General features: G+C 45.2%; 1 protein-coding gene across 18 annotated transcripts in view; it reads right to left on the bottom strand.

The window, feature by feature from the left end:
* The window catches only part of Dst (dystonin), a 410,574-nt gene that overhangs the window by 347,984 nt on the left and 40,030 nt on the right, over positions 1-22,560 (bottom strand). For all 18 annotated transcript variants that reach the window (XM_074081831.1, XM_074081836.1, XM_074081834.1 and 15 more), the window contains exon 3: positions 11,699-11,899. In XM_074081831.1, the coding sequence (XP_073937932.1) occupies positions 11,699-11,899 (201 nt within the window). The remainder of the gene's footprint in view (positions 1-11,698; positions 11,900-22,560) is intronic.

Genomic DNA, 22,560 nt, shown 5'->3' with positions numbered 1-22,560 from the left:
TTGGTTGGTAGCACTCTTAGGCCTCTGTCCCTTTGCAGGTTACCACTCCCACTTTTTCCTTATAAATTATTTGCTGAAGAAACTGTACGTATGTCTCTAGAGTTTCCCACAGCCTGATTTTGCTAACTGTATAGCATTTAACATATTCTTCTGGATTTTGTGGAAGCCTATAATTAGAACTAGCAGTTTGGTCTGATTTAGGTTGTTTTTTTCAAAAGCACTTGACAAGTCTCACTGCCTACTTTCATCAGGGAGCACACGGGGTGGCTTGTCCCTTCTGCATGTCAGCAGTCATTGATGATCACGGGGTCCATTATTCCATTCTTTGGAGAATACGGATGTTCTGGTTTCAACATGTCTTCCTCTCCCCCCAAAATTATCTGATTACCCTGTAGAATAATACTTAAAACAAAGACAGGAAAATGCTGGATTCCTTCTCTTCAGGACAAGGCCAGGTTCTTTCTCTTTAATACTTTCAGAAAGTGAGTTGGCTTCCTGGCATTCCTCAAAGGTTGACAGTGAGGTAGTTTTTAAAATATTCCCTGGGAGTCGTGGACCATGCCTGTAATCCTAGCTACTATGGAGGCAGAGATCAGGAGGATCGAAGTTTAAGGGAAGTCCAGGCAAGCAGTCAGTGAGACCCCATCTCAACCAATAAAAAGCAGGCGTGGTGCATCCACCTGTCATCCCAGCTATGAAGGAAGCATAAATAGGAGGACACCAGTCCCTGAGTTCAAACCCCAGGAACTACCAAATATATATATTGGTACATATACACATAAAGATTTATAGATTTTAAATATATTGGTTGTTTCAACCCACTGTGATTATTATTCACACCAACAGGGCAGTGCCCACATTCTGCAGTGTAGATTAGGATTAAACCCTTTTTCAGTATTTGGTACTTGTAATTCTTCTTCTTCATCCTGTGCCTGAGGCTTCATCACAGTTTTGTCTTAAAACAAGGTAAGTGTGAAGCTTTTCTAGTGCCCTTACCACATGGGATCTTGGTTCAACAACCTCTTGTCATTCTTCCTCCTCCTTGCCTACAGTTGCTCTGTTAAATTTTTCAAATTGGAGTAAAATACACATAAAATTTAGCATCCTGCTGGTTTTTAAGTGTACAGTTCAGGAGCGTTTACTATATTCACTCTGCTGTGCAACCAGTCTCCAGAAATGCTTCCATGCTTGCAAAACTAGCACTCTATCCATTAAACCCCCCTCCCTCTCTAGATAGCTCCTGCAAGTAGAATCAAACTCTATTTGTCTTATTTCACTCAGCATAACATCCTCAAGGTTCATCCATGTTGTAGCATGTGTCAAAATTCCTGTCTTTTTAAAGGCTGACTAATATTCTATGGTAGTATATATCACATTTTGTTTATTCGTTAATCCACTGATGGACACTTGAGTTGCTCTGACCCTTTGACTACTGTGAATTAGACTGCTATGAGTGTGACTATCCATATCTTTAATTGCTTTGGGGTATACATCCAGAAGTGGAATTTTAAATTTTTGGAGGAGCTACCGTACTCCTTTCCACAGTTGCTGTATCATCTTCCATCCAAGAGTGCACAAGGCATTTAAACTCAGTTTTCGCACCAGATTGATTTGAGTATCTGACCCTTGCCGTGTTAGAGATGCAGAGCCACACAAGTGGGGCTCAATGCTGATGATGCCAGCAGTGCCCCCCAAATCTGAGGTGATTATGTCCTTGACCAGCGATTATTAAGTAGGAGGAGACTTCAGCATGGACATGGATTCCTCAAGGTGGACTTGCTAATGGCTGGAGCAGGCTCCCAAAGATGTATAGCTCCTCCCCAGGAATGAGTCTCCCTGAAATTTCTCACCCAACTCCCTGAGTGTTACCTGAGACAGAGGTCTCCGAACAGGTCACATGGCTGAGGGATGTCAGCCTCCACCTCGCCTTATGACCTTGGGCATTCCCTTACTCTATGACACTCAGTTTTGTCATGTCAGGTTGATAATATACACCCTACCCCATGCACAAGGCTACTGTTCAGATGAAATAAGATGATGAATATGAGTATGCCTTGAAAATATGAAATGCTACTTCACTACCAAGTGCCACTGCAAGGAAGTAATCTTCCTGAAATATCACCATCACACCCAGAGCACAAACTAAATTCTAATTTAGTTTAGATTCTAAATCTAAATTGGATATGTTCAAGTTCCACAGTTCTATTTTCATGAACCACACATGATCCCACAACTGGAAAATATATATATATATATTGGCAATACTGAGAGAGAAATCTGAGATAACCCACTCGCTTGGAGGTAGTTTAGAAAAGTTCAAAGAAGGTGATGTTTGGAAAATTCAGAATTAGACTTAGGAGAAAAGATCCAGAGAGAAGAAACCATAAATATAGGAGAAAGTGATCATCAAGTAGAAAGAACTTGGGCTAATTATGACTACAAGAGATTTTACCACTGAAAGTACTGAAGCAGAGGAGAATGCAGCATTACGAAGACCAATGACTCCCACAAGCTCCCACATCCCTGCAGACCTCAACATTCTTTAATTCACAAGGACTAACAGTCATTCAGAAGCAGGTTGGATAAACCTCATCCTCTTCACAGATGCTCTCTCAGTAGGAAATGGCCTTTGATTGTAACCCATGAGGCAGGGCAAAGACAAAGAGTTGTGTTAAGTCCCACAAAGCTGTCTGTGAAATGTCAAGCAGAATTCCAAGGGAAGAAAGGTTGTGTCCTCTAAAATAAAGGAATTCACATCCATCTTCCCAGAGCAATTTAAGGATTACTCTGGTTGGAGGTAAAGTGATAAACTAGACCATCTTTGAAAGGACTTTCTCTTCAATCCTTTGATCCACAGGAAACCATGGAAACTTTAAAGTGTAAGTGGCTGTCTGAACGTTTTAAGTTTCTTTTGCTTGGGGCTTAAATAACTTAAGGTTTTAAAGATAACAGGTGACTCTGAGCACAAGAAAAACAAAGAGAACGTCCAAGAGGCCTTGCTGCGGTCAAAATGATGACCTTGAAGAGATTTATCAATTACAAAGGCATGCTCGGAGCACATGAATCCCTTCACCAAGTTAGTCTTGGTTTTATGAGTTGTTTGGGAGTCTAAACACTGTATCAGCACTGTTTGCTCAATATAAAACACTCACCTTGCATGCTCCTGTGTACCATTTATGCACCTGTTGGTAGCAATTTATAAGTGAAATCTTTTATGAGATTCCATTCAATAAGAACCAAAAAAGGCAGGAACAGCAATATGTAACAAAGCCTCAGTAAAGCAAATAGGCTGTATTTAATAAAATACTTTTCAGGAAGTTAGCAAATGAAATTTGACTTTGACGCAATTAGGTGTTTAGAAAGGCAAAGAGGGAAAGAAAACAAATGCTTCCTTTAAGAGTTTTGTATTTGTGGATTAATTAGCCAAAGTAAGGTCTGAGCTGTACAGTCAACCTTCTGCACAAGGGGAAGTATCTTAGGTTATGCAAATAAGGCTGCCTGGTCCTGCATATTTGAAAAGGAAAGGGAAAAGGAAGACCATTTAATAATCTAAGCAGGAAAGGAACGGAGAAACACTCTGCTATACTTTCAGTAAGAACAAGGATGTGTGTATAGTCTTTTCTACACTATGGCAAACTCTACTAAGATGACCCAAAATCTTTGCTAAGTTTTAAAAATTAAAATGATGCGATGTTCCAAAATATCCTGTAGCCTTACAACGACCTAAGCTGTAGAAAATATCCCCAAGACTCAAAAACAGAAGTCAACAACAGCAGCAAAAAGAAGGGTGAAGTCGAGGAAGTGGTTTCATATGGGAGGATGCAGGGAGAGGAAGAGTAAAGCATTCGTCCAGAGAACTCTTTTCTGCTACTTTATCTACCCTCTACCTGAGTGGCCTTTCTTGACCTAAAATGAGTATTCTTAAAGTCAAGAGCCCTGGACCCATCTCTGCCTAAGTTCCTGTATTCCCAAGGGAAAAGTTGGAGGTTATAAGGGAGCCATATTCCTGCTAAAAGAGAAAGTTACACCAAATCTAGTGTTGCATCTTTTAATTAGCATTACTTGCAATTCTAGAATCAAGCTGCAATTCAGATTAAAAACGGTTCAGAATGCGCCACCCCACCACATGTGCAGGTTTTATTTATAGCCAGAGGAAAGTGGAAGTGGAAGTGAGGTGCAGAGACAGTGAGATTGGCTGAGCTGGAGATTGCCTGGTTTCAACCTGATCTGAACAGCTGGCTGCCTGTCACTGACTGACGTTCAGCTGTTGTGATTGGCTGAGCCTCTGCTGCTTGTTGTAAGAGTAGGTTACAGTCTGCACATCAAGTTAGGTTACAGTTTACTGTGTATAGAAAATCCTTTAGGCCTAACTTAAAAAACATACAGTGGTAGCTTTTCACCAAACTTAATTCAACAACCCTCCTGACACTAGAGAACCCCAAGGTTCATCCTCATCCCTCTTCCTTTCTCTGTCAATATTCACTTCCTGAGTCACCTTGTTCAGGTCAAGGTTTGATAACGTTTTGTATTAATGACTCCCAAGCATGTATCTGAATGTGGATCCATACCTTCCATGATTTCTATTCATTAGGAGATCTTGTAGATGCTTCAAAGTTAGCATATTCAGAGTGGGAATTTTTATTTCTACCCCTTATTCCAAACCTGCTTCCCCCTCTGTGTTTACCCTTTCACAAAGCAAGCTAACTCAAATCTGTGTGCTTGGCCTGTCTGTTCTCCATCTCCTGTATCAAAGCTGTCAAGTCCCCCAAGCTAGTTGTTTGCATGTGGTGGGAGAAGCTCATAGGCCAAGGTTTGGCAGCAGAGGAAGCAAGTTGCAGCTTGGGAACAACCTGAAGTGCTAGCAGTTTTTAATCAGATATTATTTTAGCTCAAGAGAGAAGGTCTCAGAGATTCTAAGTCATAAAGAAATGTAGGTAATCCGTTGTCACATGCAAAAAGCTGGAATCTGTGAAAGGCAACCAGAGTAGTCAGTGTGCTTGATTATTTTCTTGTGCTCTAAAACTTCTGTCTTCCCATACCTGACCCCAGCCCCAAACATATAACTACTTCTTGGGCTGGAGAACTGTAATACGTCACAGGGCAAGATGACTCCTGCTACTTCCTAGGTGCCCTGACACAGGAAGAACCCACAGAAACAAGGCCTGGGGGTTATCTATGACTTTCAAGACCACTTTAAAATAGGTTTTGACTAGCTGGGTGCCAGTGGCTCATGCCTGTAATCCTAGCTACTCAGGAGGCAGAGATTAGGAGGATCGAGGTTCAAAACCAGTCCAGGCAATTAGTTCACAAGCCCGTCTTGAAAAAAAACCATCACAAAAAAAGGGCTGGTGGAGTAGCTCTAGTGGTAAGGGTGCCTCTCTGGCAAGTGTGAGACCCTGAGTTCAAACCCCAGTGCTGAAAAACAATATATATATATATTAATTAATATATATATAAATTAATTAAAGATTACATAAAGTAAAACAGGTTTGACTGATTAAACAATTTAAAACACAAAGATCTCATCTGTACATATCTGCCATCTACGCAGCTAAGAAAACTGAGACTCAAAACAATTCAAATACTTTAGGAGGCTGATTAGGATAAGTGTCCAGGACTAGAAGTGAGGTCACTTGGAATTTCCCATGTTTACACTGCTCAAGTTGAGCACCCAGCATTTAAATGTCAGCTCCATTGCTGACCGACCCTGTGACCTGACAAGTTTCCTCCTCTGCAAAGTGAGCGCCCACCCATGAAATTGCTGGGAAGATACAATGAGGGGACAAAAATGGTGACGAGCACAGAGAACACTCATTCATTGCCAATGAGGTTCCATGCCGTGAGAAGTGCTCTTGTTATTTATGACAAAGATACTTAAAGGATCCAGAAATCCCCGAAAGCTTTGCAATGTCAAAATACTAAAGCTCAGAATCTAATTTTGTTTTTGTTCTGAGGTGGTTCCTAAATATTCCAGTGACAGCTTTTTTTTTTTGTGGGCCTGGGGTTTGAACTCAGGGCTTCAAGCTTTGCAAAGCAGGTGCTCTACTTGCTTGAGCCACACATCCAATCCAATTTTTGGAGATGGCGTCTTGCAGACTATTTGCCCTGCTGACCTCGAATCATCTTCCCCCTGATCTCAGCCTCCCAAGTACCTAAGACTACAGGTGTGAGCCACCATGTGCCTGGTCCCAGTGACAGCTTTTAATAGGCACTGTCAATACCAAGACATATTTACTGACAAAAAATCAGGATATATTTTTTGTTACTCAACCTTAGAGACATCCAATTCTTCAAAGGAATGACATAAAAGCACATGTATTATTCATTGAATTTATGTTAGTGATCCCTAATCCAAAACCTTATAGACACATTTGAGTATAAATTATGAATTCAGAGTAAGCAAAAGAGTTAGAGCAGCCAAAGAGGCTGAAGTATAATGTGTTACTTCATCATGAGGACAGTCCTGATGCAAGCTGGCTGAAGCTGCAAGTCACATTTTCTTTTTCTGTTGTTCTTCCCCACCCTCACCCCCACCCCACCGGTACTAAGGAGACAATCCAGGACCTTGCACATGACAGGCAAGGGCTCTTCCACCCTGCTACACCCAGCCCCCAGGCACATCTTCTGACTCAGCTCCTTTGCACTACTTCTGTTTCCATCTTGCTCACTCATGAGTCTGTGTCTTACTCAGATTGCCACAAGACATGCCTGGGGTCTTTCACATAAAGTCATTCAAATAATCTGGATTTATTTTTATCCCAGCTCCGATCCACACCAGACTTGCTTTTACAGCAACATGTGGTAACACTGAGTTTCTCCAAATGTGTGAGTTAGAAAAACAACCAGTTTTTGGGCAACATTGAATAGGGTGGCTCTTGCAGGTACCACTGGCTGCATCAAAGCAGGTCCATTACAGGACCAAAGGCTCAGTTCAACCCCACATAAAAACAGAGAAGGGTTAGCAGAGGCCACAAGGGTCCAGAAGACTGCACAGGAATTGTAAGACAAGGAGCCTCCTCTTCACTGTGACTCGGACAAGGTCTGGTCTCCATGACAACTGACAGGCGATGCAGTCAGATAGAGGAAGCGAGCCTCACCTTCCTGAAGGACATGCTCCAGAATGCTGTTTTGCTCCATGCAACCGAGCAGCCTCTACCTCTGCTTCCCACCAGCTAAGCTCCCTGCCTTTCGACTGCAACTCCAGGAGAAGGCAGAGTAAAGGCCTGTCTCAGATTCCCCCTCCAATGTGACATCACATCCACACAGCTTTGGCCCTAATCACCTCTCCCCTGGACTACCGCAGTGGTCACTCACCATCCCCTGTCCTGCTCCCCTGGCTCACCCTGCCATGTTTCACTTCCTGAAGTCATGACACTCACCTGTTCCAGTGTCTCCAGGAAGCACAGCAAATAAAGTTTCAATTGGTGGTTGTGAGGAATGTTTACCTGCCCCAATCTATTTTCTCTTTTTCTCACAGAAATTCCCACATCCAAACCATTCTCTTTTCTGCTTCTCCACCTCTCAACCCCACCATCTGCCCCCTGCCAATTCCTACTTATAAAGACCAACTCAGTCCCAACTCTTCCACAGGGTAGATGCCCCTTAACCACCCTATCCGAGGGAACCCAGCTCGCCATTCTTGAATTCCTATAGTGCTTACTATGTATACCACTCATTTCACAAGCTGCATTAAATACTTACTCAGTAAAATGCACCCAGATGTCAAGAGCTAGTCTTGACTAGAATATGACCCTCAAAAACCTGGCAGTGATAGAAGAGAGAAAGGGGAAGGAACCACCACTTATCCCAAGAGGGTCTCTGTTCGTGCTCACAACTCTACGAGGAAGCTCGCGCTATTATCTATGACTTTACAGTAAAGAAACTGAGTGTCAGAGAATTGCAACGACATGGCAGAAGGTTCCATGTGCGCTTCTCATTCTCTTCTGCCCTGGCCCCTTTCAGATTCTCTACCCCTCTCTGCCTTGCTCTGTCCTTGGAAGGTTAAGCAAGTCTGCCTTCTGGCTTCCAGTTACGCTGGGTCTAGGGGCAGCACCAGCAGGGGCAAAGGGGGCCCGTTATCTACACCCTGCCCCCATGCTTCCTGAATTACTGTGCTCCTCACAGCTCCTACAGGAGGGCTCTAACAGATCCAGCTCTTCCTGCCAGGATCCACTGCCTTCTGCCCCTCAGGACAGGAAGAGTTGGAAGGCTGGTGGCACTAGGAGGGTGGTGGAAAACCTTAGCCCTGTCCACATCACTGTAAACAGTCCCTTCAGCTCAACCCACTGAGCTTGCCAACCGTTTCCCGAAGATTGCCAGAGCAGGATTTGAGCCCTGCGGGCCTGACTGCAGGATCCTCATTTTCACTCCAGGTATGCTAGAGGTCTGTACAAAGTGCAGAGGAGGAAATGAAGAACAGCTCAATCCGAGAGGAAGGATCAGAAAAGAGTCCACTGAGAAAGTCATGTGAGCATCACTCTTAAAAGGTAAACCAGGTAAACCTGAGTTCACTAGGCAAAAAAAGTGAGGTCACACATTCAAGGGCAGAGTGGGGGCCAGTTCCAAGTTACAGAGGCATGAAGAATGACTTTTTAACTGAGGCAGTGGGGCAGAGGGACAAATAGTGGATGAGGGTCTTCACCTTTGATGATAACCACTTACTTGTATCTCCATCCACATGGGAAAAATTAAGAATGAGCTAGATTCTAAACAAAAGGATAAACTGACTCCCCCCTCCCTTCAACAGTATCCAACATTACGCAAAGGTCTTGATATGTGATACCCAGGCCTCATCCACCTGCACCACCTCAAGCTGCACACTGAGTGAGTCCTCCCCTCAGGTCTCTGTGCCTCTCTGTGTCATTTTAGACACTTGCTTTCATTTTCCACTTGAAAAACTTCTTTTTACTTTTTGGCAGTACTGGGGTTTGAAATCAGGGCCTCATACTTGCTAGAAAGGTCCTCTACCACTTGAGTCACTCCACCAGCCCTTTTTTGCTTTAGTTTTTTTTCAGGTAGGGTCATGTGTTTTTGCCTGGGGCTTGCCTCAGACCATGATCTGGGCTGGGATTACAGGCATATACCATCACACTCAGCTTGTTTATTATGATAGGTCTTGCTAACATTTTGCCTGGGCTGGCTGCAGATCATGATTCTCTCACTCTCTGTCTCCAAGCAGCTGGGATTACAGGTGTGTATTACCATATCTGGTCCCTTGATAAGCTTGTTTTTAAAAAATCTTTCAGGATTCACCTTAAGTGTCTGCTTACTGCAAATGTTTCTGGCCATCCAAGAGACTTCCATTGTGCCTAGGCACAGCTCTACAAAAGCACTCCCACAGCACGGAGAATGCATTAGGCAACTTGTTTGCACATCGGTTGACTGACACAACTATGAGTTCCTAGAAACCAGAAGACATAGGAAAGCAGCAGGGTAGGTAAGTGCTTGAGTCCTGAAAGCAGGCTGCCTAGACCCGAACCCTAAGTTTTACCCCAAACAACTGGGTTGCCTGAGGCAAGCCATTTACCTTCTCTGAGTCACAGTTTCCTTATTAGTTACTTTTGCACAGCTGTGACCAAATACCTGACAAACACAACTTACAAGGGAGGAAAGGTTTATTTAGGCTCACAGTTTCCGAGGGTTCAGGCCATGGTTGCTTGGTGCACTTGGGCAGGACAGCATGGTGGTGTGAGTGAGGAGGAGGGCAGGCAGATCGTCACTTCATGTTCACCAGGAAGCTGAGAGTGGGGAAGGGACTGCAGGCCAGATACGACCTTTGAAGGCACTGCCCCCCCCTTACTTCCCCAACTAGACCCAACCTCTTAATGTTTCCAGAACCTCCCAAAACAGTGCCACATGACAAACCAGTCAACACACAAGTCTGTGGGTGACATTTCATGTTCAAATCATAATAGTTACATCATCCATAAAATGGGAATGGTAACAGCCTCTACCTCCTACAATTGTGAGTGACGTAGAACAATGCCTGTCACCCTAAGCCCTTAAAAACTGTTGTGAACGTATCCTCACAGCCTGTCTGTTGTATAAAAAGTTCCTATTTCTCTGCCCGGATACCAAGTTCTGTCTAGATTGACTTTGTTACATTAAATCACGAGAAAAAGACGTTCACCTCTAAACACACAGTGACATCTGGTCACCGACGGACAGTGCCATTGACTGCAATAGAGTGGAAAAGTCCTGCCACCTGTGTAACGCAGGACGCGTGCGTTTGTGATGGTGCTGGCGTACAGAGCCTGCTGTGCTGCCAAGGGTGCAAAGGCACAGCACACAGAGTTACGTGCGGTGCCCGATGTGTGATTCGGGTAAGAAGAGATCGAGTTACAGGTTTACGTAGTGACTGTGTTGCATCCTATCGTTATTTAGGTGTTTGCTGTATGACGGTTTGACATGTTACGCCTGGCAGCAGCCTCCTACATCTCATGCTGTCTTGATTGCATCATTTTCTGTCTTAGGTGATTTAATCTCATGTCATTTAATTCATCATAGCCCTCAGAGCAACACACGCGCACACGCGCACACACACACGCCAACCACATAGCCTAGGCCTGCAGCAGGCTATCTCATGTAGGTCTGTGAAGTGCATTGTACGCACTGCAAACACCACTGCGTGTCTGCACAACAGTGAAATTCACTCCCCAGAACATATCCCGTCGCTAGGCAACGCGTTACTATACGTACGTTGCAGTTGGTCATTGATAAACAGGACCTTCATGCAAAGGAATTTACCTCCTAGCTAAGTGGCTAGTTGCTGCTCCTAGTCATGGAGTCTCCAACTGTTCTGGCATCCAATGACCTCCGCTTGTGCCTGCCACAAAGTTGCCCATCCAAAAGGGAAACTCTGTCTTAATAATTTACAGAGACATTAGCAAGTCAAATCTTGATGGCTCCCTTGGGGTGCGACAGGTAATGACAATAATAGGCTCCCCCACAGCATAGGGGTAAACCACAGGGACACATATTTTACGGCTAAAGCAATGTGAAATTGTTGCAATCTTGAAGATCATTTTTAAAGTTTTAAAATAGGATTTTCTAAGACCCAAATCCTTGATTATCACAGCATTGGTTAAAAAGTCCATGTGCTGAACCCCACCAAGAAAGTAAAGCAGAGCAGATGGAACAGTGGGCTAAGGAAGTGAGAAGAGGGTAGAGACCAGCTCCAAAATGAGCCCTGAAATTCCCTGGACAGGCAGCACCACAGCCAACAGAGACACAGCCACTGGGTCAGGAGAGACAGTTCTGTGCTTCAGCCAATCCCAGCCACCCCTGAGAAGGCATGCCCGGCATCGCCCTGGGCTGGCTGCTAAGGGAAGTCACACCCTCCTGGTCCAGTCCCCTGGCGAGGCTCAGCTGCCAGCACTGAGGCCCAGCCTCCGTTTCCTCCACTGCTTTTCCCATCCTGCCACTTACTTGTCATCCCCGCCCTCTTCACCAGCTCTGAGGTCCCCTGTGCTCTCGTGTCATCATTCTAGACCTCCAGTTCCAATGGGCTGGGAATTCACCCATGTTCTATCACTGTGTCGACAGTGATACTCTTGCCTCTGTGACCACAATCTTCCCTGGAAACCACTTTCCTTCCTGGAGCTCATGTGGACACAGGGCCACTTGGGGATAACAAGATACCCTGGTTATATGATCTGAAAATGCTTTGAAAGTAAGAGGAAGACAGTTCTCTACTTACAGGCCTTCTGGTCGGAGCACCCTGAACGGAGTGATAAAACTCGGGCTGGACTCTGCTGTTTTTCTTGAGTCTTCGCTTCCTCACTGAAGTTTCTTGCTCACTCTGGTGGTGAGCTTCTGCCAAGGGCTTCACTTCTTCCAGACGGGCGGCTGCCGCTGCTGCAACTCGTCTTCTGATGTGCCGAGGGCTGGCTCTGAGTCCCTGCAGCAGAAAACACAACAGAGCAAATCCAGATTTGCGTGGAGCTCGTCTGGCCGCCATCTGGGGCTAGCCACACACACAGCGCCCAGAGTGTCCGTGCACATCTCCAAGCTGGGCATGCAGGAGGAGCGACATGCACACAGGCTTGTCCAAAAGCGCCCAGGGCTCCTGGGCCAGAGCTGTTCTACGCTAGGAAATGTTCTTAATCCAGTAAATCCAGTGGAAAAGAGAAAAGGAGGAGGACACCCTGCTCTACTCACGCACCAAGCAGACTGCGAGTGCATGAAGAATGGTATGTCCACTGACACGAAGTGGAGTAGAGGGAGCAGGACAGACCACCATCCCAGGGGAAAGTGCCACTCTACGCTCCTGAGGGCTCTCCGAAGGAGGAAAAGCAGAAAGGCAAAGCTTCGTTAAAAACACTGTACAAGGCCAGGCGTGGTGGCTCACATCTGTAATCCTAGCTATTTGGGAGGCAATGATTGGGAGGATCACAGTTCAAGACCAGCCCGGGCAATCAATGACTGGGCATGGTGGTGCATACCTGTCATCCCAGCTACAGGGAAGCACAAATTGGAAGATCACGGCCCAGGCCGGATCCAGCATGAAGCAAAACCCTATCTCAAAAATCACCAATGCAAAAGGGGTTGGCAGAGTGGCTCACGTAGTAGAGTGCTTGTCCAGCAGGTGTAAGGCCCTGAATCCAATCCCCCAATCCCCACTCCCTGCCCCCCCAAAAATCACTGCACAGGAAAAATGGAAAACCAAAATGCAGGTGATGTGGTGGGAGGATGGATATGGATTTTGATGTCAGACCAAATGCTGTCTTGTTAACTGAATTACACAGCTCCTTAAACATTTCTGGGTCCAGCTGCCCTAATCTATAAACTGTTTCACATTCTACTCACAGGCCGCTTAAGTTTCCAATGATAACATATGCCAAATTTCGAGTGCGGTATCTAGCAAAAAGCATGTGCTTAATAAAATGGCCATCTTTTTTCTTTGAGTAAAGTATGAGGACAACTCAGTAGGTAAGGGAGATGAGGTCAATGAAGCCATGCTGTGCACATGGGAGTGTGGGAAAGAAATAAGGATCAATATCAAACAGCCTCCATCCTCGTGTAGTATAATTAATACAACACATGAACACGTGTGATTCGGAGCTAAAGCGAGCCGTTCAGGACTCGGTGCTCACATATCTCACAGAACAGCAAATTAAGGAACAGCGCCGACTATAGTCTGTGCTTGGCTCAGTTAAGTGGGTGGCAGCACTTGAAGAATGACTAGACTTTACATTCCAGATGCAGAGACCAGCATAGGAGCAAATGAGTAAGTACAATGACAGATGGATGCATGGAGTACTCGTGTAACAGTAAGAAACACTGTTTGAAGAGGTGCCAGCCAAGTAGGGTGGGAAGTAGAGGGAGGTAAGCAAGACATGCTTCAAAAACAGCTTCTATGAGGTGTGAGTCTTCTGAATTTTAAGATGCAGGGAACACTTAAAGGTTGCAGTAACGGCATGAAGAATGGGGACTAAGGATTTCAGGAGGAGAAGTCCTCTGAGCAAAGGCCTGGGAACGGTTCTGTGGGAAAATGAAAGACTAATGTGTGCAAGAGTGGGGGGTTCTCCCCAAGATGCCGGGAGATGAGCTAGCATCTGACTGAGGAGACCTTGAGCATGCAGAAGGGGAAAGGAACAGTAGAGGGTCACCTGCAGAGTGAGAATAGCACCAAGGTCAACAGAAGCCACCAGAGAAGAAATGAAAGTGGATCTAGCACAGCTGCAGTCACTGTCTGAGCTTTCTCCTCCATTAGCCTGGCCCCCATTCCCTGTGTGCCAGTGCAGCTGGTCCTCTCAACTCAAAATAGCCCCTGAAGATCCCCACAGCTCCCACACAACCCAGGGGTTTTCCAGCAGCTGCCAGAGAAGATAGGTGAGGAGGAGAGGGGGCTGGAGACAACTGCAAAACTCTCTTTAGAGGACTTTTGACTGAACATGTCAGAACCAAGCACAGCACAGGCTGTTTTTCATGTGGGAAGGCTCCCTGGCGCTCCCCAGCAGGACACACTCTTCCTTCCTTTGGAATTAGGCTCAAGGCAGTTTAGGATTGAGGACCTGGAGGAGCCAGAGTTCAGTGTGGCCACTAGGTGGCCTCAACGGTCATAGCCTGTGTTCTTTCCAGTTCCAGAAACGTGTGTCCCTGTGAAATGAACAAATTACTCGATAATCTACTAGCTTCTGTACCAGTGGGGTGAGTCGAGTATAGTTCTTTGGTAAGAATGTAGATCTGCCTCTTATGAGAGTAATAAACAAGCAAATTTTGTTTAATTTGTATTATTACCAATAGTCCTCAGTGGTCTGCAAATTCTAGAAACATTTGGTGAAAAAATTGCATAGAACTTCCTTAAAGTGACAAAAGAAAGGCTGACATGTGTTGCTACAGCCATTCTGGGGGCAAAACTCCTCCATTTAATCCCTGTATCTACCCTAGAGAAATTCTCCCAAGAATGTCCAGGAAGACCTTCAAGGAAGAATTATGCAGGACACTAAGAATAGAAAGCAGCCAAAGTCAGTAACAGACAACTTCCAGCCATGACCTTCAGCCACTCTCACCTTCAATTTTCCCCAGATCCTGGCACCACCATGCAGACCTCTGTGATTTCTCTTCTATCTGTTTTAAGATAAGTCTTTGTAAATAGTATAGCACACAGGCTCCACAGCCAGACTGTCAACTCCTGCTTGTGTGATTTTTGTCTAGTTACTTAACTACTTCCTTGCCTGTAAAATGGGGATTACAAACAGTTCCTACTTCAGAGGCTTCTTGAGATGAATAAATGAGGTAGTTTCCGTAAAGAATTTCGAAGTGTGCTTGGTGTACAGAAGGGTGCAAGTGTAAGGTAATATTACTGTGCGTATTACCTGTGCAGGTAAAATATATTCTTGACCATGGTCTGATGGAAAAGGGAAGTCAGTCCCACTGCTGGTGCGTCAGGCTGATCTGTGAGGTGCTGGATTTACTCTCCAGTGAGTCAAACTCGCTCAAATTCCAGCTCTGTGACCTACTAGGTGTGTGACTTAGCTACGTTACTTCTCTTGCAGAATTACTATGGTACTTAAATGACATGGTTCACACTGGGTACTTAGAATAGCACGTAACATGTAATCAACAGTCATTAATTGTTATTACTTCACTTACTTTTGGGATTACTTGTACCTGAAATTTACACGCCAACAGTTCAGAGCTATGATGACAAATACTATAAGCAACACAGAGCACACTGGGCAGTCGTATTTTTTATTTCCCTGAATCACTACATGGGATTACAGCCTTTGGCTTATGGAATTCACTTTTCCTAAGTATCATAAAAAATAAGCTAAAACGTCATGTTTCTCATTTGATCTTTTCTCCTTTTTCTTCTAAAAAATAGGAGCACAGGAGGGCGGAACAGGTCCTGCCCAGGGGGAAGGGCTGGCACCAGTGGGAGGGGGAGGTGCTGTGGAAAGGGGTAGGGGGTGAATATGGCACAAAAAATGTGTACATGTGTAAGTAAATGCCAGGAATCGGGGGGAGGGAGAGATGGAGAATGGTAGAGGAGGTGAATTCATGAATGACATATTTGATACAGGGTAAGAACCTGTGCAGATGCCACAATGCACCCCCACCCAGCACAATAATAAAGGGGACAAAAGCCATGACTTTGGACAGGAGGAAATTTTATTTTAAGACAGTAGGTGGTGCTATGAGCTCTTACAGGGGTAAGAGTCCGCTTATTCATTTCATCTTAGATTAGGTGAGAGACATTTGGAAGTTTCTCAGTTGGGGACTTCTGCTATTTTTAGGCCACTCCAACATGTCAGCACCTTCAGAGTAATAACCTCTCAACATGTGCAGTCTTTCGGGTGTGTGTAGAACACTTAACATGAGATCTCTGTAGATTTTAATTAAGTGCACAGTGCAGCACTGTTACCTCTGGGCACGGTAGCGTACAGAAGACCACACCACCTTCTGCCGCGCCCTGGCTCCGCCGATTCAGTCTTTGATTCTATGAATCTGACTTCGGGCACTTCATACACGCAGAATCACGAGGTGCTTGTCTGTCCGTGACTAGTCTATTTCACGGCATAATGTCCCCAAGGTCATCCAGACTGAATACGCCATATTGATTTCTTTCTTTCTTAAGGCCGATAACATCCCACTGTATGTATAAAACACATTTTCTGCATCCATTCGTCTGTTGACTGACATTACGCTATTTCCATATGATAGCTATTGCCAGAGATGCTGTAATGACCACTGGAGTGCACATATGTCTTCGAGGTCCTGATTCAATTCTTTTGAGTAAATGCCCTGCAGTAGAACTGTGGAATCATATGGGATTCCATTTTCAAGTTTTTTGAGGACTGCTGTTCCATATCACTTTCCATAGTTTGGTGCATATTTTACACCCCACAGCAGGGCACAGGGTTTCAGTCTCTCCATTGCCTTGGCAACACTTATCTTTTGTTTTCCAATGAAAGCATCCTAACCGGTACGGGGTGATATCTTTTTGTGAAATCTTGATACACGATTATGTCAAGGTGCTTCACAGCCCATGCTACATCTTGCCTGTTAATGGCCTAGTGCAGACAGGCGCCAGTTTCACACCTATAATCCTAGCTACTTGGGAGGCTGAGATAGGGGGGATTCTGGTTTGAAGCCAACCTCAGCAAAAAAGCTTGCAAGACCCCATTTCAAGAGAAAAAAGCTTGAAGGTGGCACATGTCTGTCATCCCAGCAACAATAGGAAGTGTAAAATAGGAGGATCACAGTTCTGGCTGGCCTGGACAAAAAGTGAGACCCAGTCTCTGAAATAACCAAAGCCAAAGGGCTGGAGGTGGGCGTGTCTCAAGCAGTAGAGGACTTGCCTAGAGAGTTCAAAGCCCTAAATTCAAACCCCAGTGCTAACAAAAAAATTTGACAAAATAACCAATATCTCAGCCTGTCCAAGAACAGCTCATGGACAGGCCCGAGGCCAACCCCGAATGAATTAAACTCTCTGTGCTTAGACTTTAAATACTAAATTAGAGACATGGGAAGGCTGAAGAAATAAGTAGGAATTGTTAGTTCCAGTAACCACACCAAAGACCTTCTGAAGTTGCCTAGCTTTGTCTGTTCCAAACAGGCAGTCAGTCCTGACTGTGAGTTCTACCCTACACTCATACGTTATTCTCTTTTGGTTTGAGTCAGACAGTCGGGTTTTGTGTCCTGCAACCAAAAGCCCTTTCTGCAATGCTTTCAGATGGTAGCTATCTTCTTAGAGACTGAACACTCAGACTTAGCCAGGCTGCTGGGCTGTGTAGGCTGGCATAAGAAGGGGAGGTAATGCTAACAGCATTTATTTACTCTGTGACACTTGGGTGTTATGGTACACCCACTTTAGCAACAAGCAAACTGAGGGTTTTCGGGTTGAGTAATCTCCATAAGGGGAGAGCTAGGAATCAGGAGAGACCGGGTGGACCCAACGCCAGCAGTGCCCTTCATCACTCTGCTCCTATGCAGGAGGATCGTAAGACAGTAACGTATTCAGCACTGATGGTCTACATTTATACAAGAAAATATGTTGACTGATTAAAACAAGAAAAGGTCTACAAACTACTTAGGCAATTGAGGCAAAAATTGAAAAAAGTGACATGTTTAGGCAAGAATTATTATTATTATTATTCTAAAAAGTCAAACTACCATCAAGGTCACTGACAAAAGATCTCACTAGACAAAAACACATGGGATCACTGAGCATTTGTACAGACATGCTTTTGTGGTATTACTGGTCTGAAAAATTGAGGTGCACAGGTAGTACACCAGATATAAACGCAAGACACAAATCCACTGCATGCACGTTACAGTGCTCAGAGCTTTTTTTCTGGAGCACAGAGTGCAGCACAAAGATGCAACAAAGCCCTCATCCCAGGCTACAAATACGGTGCAGAGCAGATCTTTGGATCGACGGACAAAATTCAAGGAAAATGACAGCAATGAAATTGGATGGGGAAAATCATGTCTTTATGTTCAGTGACCTCTACGTGAAACTTTGCACTCAGTTCAATTATGAATGTAGGCCACAAGACTGGTATTAATAGCAATACCTGTGGCTTTTGCCACCAAAGGTAACCACAGATATTCAAATATTAAACCATAGTGTCTGCAGATACCATTTATGCTCATGACTGCAAAATCGCAGTAGTTAGTAAATCTTACTTCTAGTAGTTATTATTTAATGTGTTAATAAAGTGTATACATATTGCTCTGTCAAAGTGGTTTCCATAATCATAATTTTGTTTCAATATTATTGGTTTCCTTTGTAACTTATTTCTGTATCATTCATTCCCTCTATAATTCCACGTACTTTCTTTGTTAACAATGTCATCAAAATGAATTCATGGGCTTCATCACTCTGCCATTGAGTTTGGGGCCTGAGATAGACCAGAATGCAGGAAATTTCCATAGGAATCTGCGACAGACGCTGCTAGCCGCTCACCAAAGTGCAAGCTTGCCCCTCCTTTTTTATTTGTGATTTGTCATACATTGATAATAGGAGGGGATTTCACTGCAATAATTGCATGCACACATTCGGTGTTACCTGGAGGAAGTCCACTGTATTCCCCTTGCCCCTCTTCTTCCACCCCCCTTTCTGTTTAGTGCACGGTGGGCTTCACGCGTACCTTCCACCTCTTCATCCCGGGCACGAACCAGGCCGCCCCACCCAGCCTCCCTCGCAGGGAGGTGAGGCCATGTGACTAAGCTCCAGCCAAAGGATGTGGACATAAAACACTTCCTGCAGTCACGTCTCCTCTTTTATCTGAGATGACCTTCAGAGCAACCGGGAAAGTCACACACTGCAGGACAGAGGCCACGCCTTCTGTTCACCAAACTACACAACTAAATGAGCAGCGAATGTGTTTCTCGTTCATTTCAGCCTCCAAAGGAGACTGCATCGCCCAGATTCAGTGTTTCTCAAACTTTATGGAGTGTCAGAATCACCTGAAAGTTCATCGAGCGTAGACAGCTTACTTTATCCTATGACAACTGCTGTTATCGAAAGACCATATTATATGGAGGTTCCTCAAAAAAAATTAAAAGTAGACCTGTCATGTCATCCAGCAATCCCACTACAGGGTACAGGCCCAAACAGAATAAAACTACTATGTCAAAAAGACATTTGCGGGCTAGGCATGGTGGCTCACGTCTATAATCCCTGCTACCAGGGAGATGGAATAGGAGGATCAGGGCTCAAGTCCAGTCCAGGCAAAAGGTTAGAGAGACCCCATCTCAAGAAACAAGCTGAGAGCTGAAGGCGTAGATCAAGTGGTAGAGCACCTGCCTACTAGCAAGCGCGAAACCCTAAGTTCAAATGCCAGCACTGCCCAAAACAAACCCTAACCTGGGCATGGTGGTGCGTGTCTGTAAATCAAGGAAGGAGAATCTGGGTCTGAGGCCGGCCTAGGCAAAAGCACCAGACTGAGCCCGGAAAGCAAACTAAAGCCAAAATTGCTGGGGGCGGGGCTGAAGTGATGGAGGGCTTGCCTAGCAAGCATGAGGTCCTGAGTTCAAACCCCAGTTCTGAAAAAAAATTATTTCTTTATGTATTTATTTAGCAGTAGTGGGGCTTGAACTCAGGGCCTCCACCTTGAGCCACCCCACCAGCCCTCTTTTTGTGATGGGTTTTTTCAAGACAGGGTCTCACGAACTATTTGCCCCGGCTGGCTTTGAACCACAATCCCCTGGATCTCTGCCTCCTGAGTAGCTAGAATTACAGGCATGAGTTACCAGACCCCAACTCTGAAAAAAAAAAAAAGAAATCCGCACTCCGAGGTTTGTTGTGACATGTTCACAATAGCTAAAAGATAAAACAACCTACATGTTTGTCAACCAATGAGTGGATAAGAAAAAGTGTCAAGCCAGTGTAGTGACCACACCTATAATCCCAGTGGTCAGGAGGTGGAGACTGGGAGGATCACAGTTTGAGGCCAGCCTGGGCAAAAAGTTAGCGAGAGCCCCATCTCAACAAGATATGTGTGGGGCGGTGCGTGCCTGTAATCCCAGCTACACAGGAGGACTAAGTAGGAGGATCACTGTCTGAGGCCAGCCTGGGCAAAAATGCAAGACCTTGTGTAAAAAAACAACTAAAACAAAAAAGGGCTGGGAGCATAGCTCAAGTGATGGAGTGCCTGCCTAGTGAGCACAAGACTCTGAGTTCAAATCCCCGTACCTCCCAAAAGAAAGTGAAAATGTGGAATACACACACGATGGAATTACAGAGCCTACGAAACAATGACGTCGTGTCATTTGCAATAACATGAAGAGAACTAGATATGCCAGGTGAAATGTGCCAGGTACCGAAACACAAATCCTGCACGACCCGGTTTCATGCAAGTTGGGAGTCAAATGGCGGTGACCAGAGGCTGGGGAGAGCAAAGTTGATGAAGCAGTACTAAGCTGCACTCGGGAGCAGCAAGACAAGACGTTCCGGTGTGTTACTGCACAGCAGGGTCACCAGGGATGGCGGTAAGGTGGTTGGAAAGGATTCTGAAAGTTTTCACGTGTGATAAAGGCATGAGGAGACAGATGCGTTTCGCCTGACTTAGACACGACACACATGCAAGGACCGAAACGCCACCTCATCCCGCTAACGTGGTGAGGATGGAACCCAGGGCCTCGCGTGTGCTCTATGCTAAGCTACATCAGTGGCCCCAATGTGTACTTTTTATGTTTTATGTATCAGTTAAAAATAAATTTTACTTAAAAATAAAAGCAGACTGCTGGCCCCACTCTTGGAGTTTCTGACTCAGTAAAGTCTGGGCCAGGGCAAGGCTGAGAATTTGCTTAACAAGTCCTCGGTGACCAGCCTGAGAGGCCCTGCTCCAACACCAAGTCCTGCCCCTTACTGTGTGGCTGGTGAGAGATTTTGGTCGTAATAACGCTGTGTGCCATTGTGCTGTGTGCAGGGAGACCCTCGGGGCTGGAGCAACTCAGCCATCTGTGTTTTAATAACCTGACATTAAAAGCTTGGTCCTGGAAGTCACTCCGTGAGCTGGAGGAAGAAATAATTTATCTAGAGCCACCTCTCTGCTTTCAGGATGTATTCCCTGGGAATTAAGGGGCAGTGTGATAAAATAGTGATTGATTTCTAATAGTAATCAATCTTAGATCATTCCTTATGGGCCATGCCTACAGATTCCTAGGGTGGAGTTTGCAGGGTGGCGGCAAAAGGCCTAGTTTTGAAAAGTCTATGAGCTGCACACTTATTTGAGACAAGGTTTCACCAGTGAGCAGTACAGAACTTCTTTTATATGGACTTAGTTTCTGCACATTAGAGGCTCCGGTTGGTAGTTAGAGAGTCTTAATTTTTTTAATGGGGAATGAATAACAACTTAAATGCAATTTCATAAATGAAATCTTTCAAAACCTGTCAGTTATATCAGTTATTCCCCTCTGGGACTCCCCACTACCACACATCGGGTCCCATCAGTCCTGGTGGCTGGGATCTGACCCTTGGGCTCTGTCCCTCAGACCCTTCCTCTGAGCTTGATGGAGAAATACTGAGAGCCTGGGCTGCTTAGTGTAGAGGCTGTAAAAAGTAAGGTAGAGAGATGGAAAAAGGGGGAAGAAGGGAGTCTGCAGACAGTGACTGTCACACACTCCGCATGTGTGCATCACCCAGGGGTCCTGCTGATGCTGACAAAGTGAGGGTGGGTTGGAGACTCAACTCCCGAGGGATACCAATGCTGCAGAGCGCTGAGTAACAAGACTGATGCTGGCCTGAAGGAAGCTGGGTGTGCCTTGCAAAGGCCGAGCGCGTCGGTACAGAACTCATAAATGAAGAGCAAAAGGAAAAGAGTAGAAATTAGTCATCCCTACAGCAGCTCCCAGTGCAAGGAGAGAGCCCGTGAGTCACTCCAGTGTCCAGCTCTGATCTCTGTGCAGCCAGACCCCAGTAGGAATCTTTGTCTTAGGTTTCTATTAAGTCACACTCACCACATGCCCTGAAATGTAACCTAAAGCACAGTCTTCACAGTTGGGGGGGTGGGCAAAGAACAGAGGAGACTGAGCGTGAAGTCCTGAAACCCAGCATCTTTTCATTAAAGAGACTCCAGTGTCTTTTGATGCTAAATGTTAGCTTAGAGGAAGAGGGATCCCAGGCTGCACCTGGAAAACCACACTCCACTCCCAGTTGAACTTTCAGCCCCCAGTGAGGGTACCGTCTTCTCCCTGCCCTACATAAAATTTTGTGTCAAACCTATAATTTTTCTAGTCACTCTCAGATAATTAAAAAGTTCTCTAACCACTTCTGGTCACAAAAACAGGACCATTCCAATGAGGTCACGTCACTCCTGCTGTTTTCCCGTCAGACAGGGTTTAATACGACTTCAGGCTCTTTCTCCCAAGAGCCTGAGGAAATAAATATTCCTGCACCCTTTGCCCCAACATATTCTAGGTGAGCAGACAATTCCATGCAGCCCCTTCTCACTCCTCCCTTAGACCAGCCGGCCAGCCTGGGTCTCTGGCCCTTTGCATTGTCACACGTGGTCCAGCACCAGCTTCGCCACAGACTCTGTGGACACAAGTCAAGCTTCCACCATGGTCTCTTTAAAGTTGCTCTCAGTAGAGAAAATGAAGGAAGTG

The sequence above is a fragment of the Castor canadensis genome, chromosome 8 (assembly GCF_047511655.1).
Source record: "Castor canadensis chromosome 8, mCasCan1.hap1v2, whole genome shotgun sequence".
In the NCBI taxonomy this organism is placed as follows: domain Eukaryota; kingdom Metazoa; phylum Chordata; class Mammalia; order Rodentia; family Castoridae; genus Castor; species Castor canadensis.
This window is presented reverse-complemented; position numbering and strand designations above follow the sequence as displayed.